Raw genomic sequence first — 4,311 nt, 5'->3', positions numbered from 1 at the left:
TGAAGGCACCTGAATGGCCAAAAGTAATCTCATTAAATGAATCCATCTGCTATTTGGTGACACAGGCATATTTTTTAGGTTGTGAAAGGTTAAAATAATGTACCTCAACTTGTTTGAGATCAACTCCATTCTCTTCAAGAAAGTTCATGAAATTGCTGAGGTTCTCTGCGCTTGGTTTGTAGTGACCACTATAGGCCCAGATGGACTGATCCAGAAAAAATTATCGGAAATTAGCAGGATGAACTAAACATAATCGAAGTATGAAATGAGATAATCATTTTCTCTTAGTCAGGAAATAAAAGGGAGCAACAGAGTCCATGATCTAATGTCCATTAACTTTCGTTGTGGCTGAATAAAAATAAGTAGGTACTCTGATGAGTACTATGACGAAAGAAGATCCAGAAATCATCGTTCAAAAAAAGAAAGAAAGTAGATCCAGAAACTAGAATTTCTACTATTCTGCCTCTAAAATTCGTGGGAATAATATATAAATACAAACGGATCTTGAATATAATGCATACTTGTCCCTAAAAAAATGGATGCATGTTTAAAATAGTGATTCATGCTAGTATGTGAAACACCAAACAATGGTTTGAAGGACCATCAAAGTACAAATTATGAACTCATGGAAATCAACAAATCTGTAGGGTGCAACGATGCAGGATCAAGGAACAACATCAGCAATATCAAGAAGGTAAAATACTATGATTCCATAGTAACATTTTAATAGGGCATGGTTGCTCCACAATACCTTGATAACTCCATTTTCTGCAGTAAATCTTCCTGCAGCAATTGTAGCTCCTCCTGCTAAAAAGCTTGAGTGCTGGAACACACCTCTCTCTTTCTGGATGAATAAATCAGGTTATAGATATAGATTTGGGGGTACTAAATATAATATAACAAAAATGCAATATAAGATATAACACCGTTTCTGCAGCAATGCAAGTGCGAAGTCCTTGTCAGAGTAGATAAGTTACCTTGCCAGCATAAAGTCTTTTTGTTGTGCTCATAACAAAAATCCATTTAGTCACTTGAGGACCCTGGCTTGTATCAAGTGGTTCTCCAAACTGTTTATGGATTATCTTTCCCTCCTTAATGATGTATTCATAATGCTCACGCTCTTGCTGCAAAACATTGGACAGTTGTTAGAAGTTGGAACCATGTGGTAGGTTTAGTAGTAACAAAATGAAGAGTTTGTGTAAAAGAAATTCCTGTTTCCATGACTGACTATGTATAGTAACTTGAAGCTGTTATACTTTTATTCGTTGGCATGATTCATGAGCAAAGGGAATAATAGTGTGAATGAAAGCAGGCTAGGGCATCCCAGAATGTATTCATGTTTCAGATGAAATAATAATTCAGACTTGAGGCTTTGTAAATGCTGTTCACATATGCAGCATTTAATACTATCCACAAGAACCTGCAACACATGTTTCAATTTATTTATTTATTTTGAAAAAATCAACTTAAGAAAAAGGTCTTTATAGTAAAAGGAGAGTGATATCTAATCACAAAAGCTTCATGAAACCAACTTGAGGTTTTGTGGGTGAAATTAGTCCAGTCCTTACTCCACTCTTCTCAGAATATATTTTTTTAGATAAAGGAAATAGTTTCCAGTCTCTGTATTTTAAAATGCACACAGCCTGGTTCTTATTACACAATTTAGCAACAAGCTGAGTTCAGAGGAAAATAAATAATTATATAAATGGGCAAATCATGCATGGCAAAGTCTATTATTAAATTTCCACTTGTGCTTTGCAAATAACTCCATGGCAATGACCTCCAATAAGAAGCATGCCGCGCTCTTCTCAGAATATGTCCAGTGAGGATATAAATAGCATGATTTCCAAATAGGGATAGCAGTCAGCATGGAAAATTATCTTACCGGACCAAGATATCTTATGCATTGCTTCTTCAGCAGAGTTCTTGGACACTCAGAGAGATCTACATCTTTTCCCTCCCCGATATCAAGCCTACATATGCAAAAAGGATTCACCTAAATTGTCATGCAATGAAACCCGTGACTGAAATTCCTGGTGTGAATAACTGAAATTTCTGGTATAAACAGACATTCGAATATGTACATCTCTTTCCCATCTGTTACGCAGATTACCTCGCTCGAATAGTCAGAATTTGCAAATGTAATTATGCAAATTGTATTGAAATTCTTACCAGTAGAAGAACGGCTGGCCGGCCTGGCTTTGGCACCAGACATCATAGTAGAAATGCAGGTTGTGCCCATACCTATGCCGTGGGTCAATCTGTACAACAACAAATGAATACTGCTATAACGACTGCATGCTTGCATCAGAGTCTTGAAAACAATAGCTTATCAGAGTTTTCCTAGAAAAAAAAGGATATCAAGAAACGGGCAGAAACTTCTACGAAGTCAATCGGTGGACCTTTCAATGATCAATGTTCACACATGAGACAAAGTCAACTGATAATGGAAAGTAGCCTCTTTTCACACACATGTAAGCCCAGCACCACATCAAAAGCAAATACTACTACTAAACTAAAAAAACAGTAGCCGATGTGTACGATTTGTACTCACAGCCTCGATCCAGTGCTGGAAAGCAAGCTTCAGAGCCTTGCCGTCTCTGGATAGACCCTGTCCCACCTGTGTCAAGCACACAAACACAAAAGGAATTCAGGAGCTAGCTAAAGGAGAAGTCTAGGGAAGAGGAGAACAATCAGCATAACAAACTGGTCTGAGGTGGCAATTGAGACCTTGGATGCATTGAGGGTGACGCGGTTCCAGCGGCAGGCGGCGGTCTCCGGCTTGGGTTCGTCGAAGAAGGAAACGGTGCTGTGATTGAGCCGTGCGAAATCCAGCGCTTGCCACCTTCGTTCATCCCAATCAAAAACCCTCTCAGTCTTTGGTTAAAAAGAAACCCTCTCAGTCTCAATTAAAACTTTCCCTCAAGAAGTCTCAGTTGAAACTTAATTTTCCACACATAAGCATCGAAAGGAACCAGATTAGGGATTTGCTTGGGACACCAAAATCTCCAAGAAAGGAGGCGCTTTTACATGGAATCCAACTAATGGTACAGCAAGAACCAAGAAAAAGCAAGCCGCAGAAATTAGGAATAGTTCCAAGGATGGGACCGCTCTTCTTTACCAAATTTTTTTGAAGGGGTCTTCTGTACCAAATTAAACAGCACAAAGGGGAAGAAATCCGGGCCAAGAGGCTAGAGGAAAAGGATCCGGATACCAGAGCTCCTCGACGACGACGGCGGAGTCGGCGAGCTTCCGCCTGGTCCGGTAGCTGCGGTACACCTTCTGCAGCTTGGTCGCCGCGCCATTCTCGCCGCCGCCGCCGCCGCGGCCACTCCCCGCCACGGGCGAGGAAGATCCCAGCTTATCCGACTGGCACCTAGGAGAATCCATAATATCCAACACCGCCGGAGGCAGCGCCGTCTCCACCTCCATCTTTTGAGGTTTCAGAGCGAGCCCGAGCTATGAGCTTCTGAAGACCGAGCACGAGGTTTGGTTGTGAATGCGAGCGAGCGAGAATGGGCGCAGTCTTCACTGAGCAAGAAGGAGTTTTTATTTTGGAAAGCTGGGAGCAAGTAGGATTCGATCTGGGTTCGTTCGCAAAACGACGACGACTCAAAATGGAGCAGTCGTCGCCATTCCGATTCGCGGGAAGGGGAAGACGACGACTCATTGACCCCGGAACCCCAGCCGGCCACCTTCCGGCGATTCCTATCCAGCTTCATTGCGGGTGGCTCCATGACCGCGTGGCCCACGGTTCAGAGGGTAGTTGGCGCAGTATCAAGGTGCACGGCGCTCATGGAAGACCGCGTCGGGCTTGGAGATGGAGCATTCTGCTTGGGCTGGCTAGCTCAGCTGGGGGTCGTCACACTCGCACCAGTCGGGACGTGGTGCGGCGGCGTTGGCCGGACGGTGGCCCCACGCGAGGCCACGGCACCCGTCGCTCTCCATGCCGGTTGCCGGACCGGAGCTGTGATCGCGACCGTGCTAGTGGTTTTGACGAGCCGCGCACGTACATGTTCGTCATGGGTGTGAATGGTTTTCCACGGTCCGACGCATAACTATAATTAAAAAAATATAGTTATATATATATATTGTTTTAGTTTAATCATGTAAAAGTAAATGTATGCTGGTAGCCTGGTTTAGAAGAGCTATAGCTTGGCTCGACAGATGCATATTTTTGTATCCGCTCATATAGGTGAGTCTATTTGTCAGTATCATAAAATTATTTTTATGTAAGTAATTGATCATAATCTCAACTATGGTATCTGATCATACGATCTCAGATTTGATCAATTAAATAGAAACTCAGTT

At 42.6% G+C, this 4,311-nt stretch overlaps 1 protein-coding gene across 1 annotated transcript in view; it reads right to left on the bottom strand.

The window, feature by feature from the left end:
• Positions 1 to 3,698, bottom strand: part of LOC133900098 (IQ domain-containing protein IQM3-like) — a 4,405-nt gene extending 707 nt beyond the window's left edge. Inside the window, exons 1-9 of the mRNA XM_062341219.1 lie at positions 3,215 to 3,698; positions 2,731 to 2,845; positions 2,555 to 2,620; positions 2,173 to 2,261; positions 1,886 to 1,973; positions 978 to 1,124; positions 752 to 844; positions 104 to 205; positions 1 to 9 (exon numbers count right to left, since the gene is read on the bottom strand). The exon at positions 1 to 9 is cut by the window's left edge and continues 707 nt beyond it. Coding sequence (XP_062197203.1) covers positions 1 to 9; positions 104 to 205; positions 752 to 844; positions 978 to 1,124; positions 1,886 to 1,973; positions 2,173 to 2,261; positions 2,555 to 2,620; positions 2,731 to 2,845; positions 3,215 to 3,432 — 927 coding nt within the window. The 5' untranslated portion in view covers positions 3,433 to 3,698. The remainder of the gene's footprint in view (positions 10 to 103; positions 206 to 751; positions 845 to 977; positions 1,125 to 1,885; positions 1,974 to 2,172; positions 2,262 to 2,554; positions 2,621 to 2,730; positions 2,846 to 3,214) is intronic.
• Positions 3,699 to 4,311: the final 613 nt, after the last annotated feature.

Source organism: Phragmites australis, chromosome 19 (assembly GCF_958298935.1).
Source record: "Phragmites australis chromosome 19, lpPhrAust1.1, whole genome shotgun sequence".
Taxonomy (NCBI): Eukaryota; Viridiplantae; Streptophyta; class Magnoliopsida; order Poales; family Poaceae; genus Phragmites; species Phragmites australis.
The sequence above is the reverse complement of the archived record's forward strand: the minus strand, read 5'-3'. Positions and strand labels throughout refer to the sequence as shown.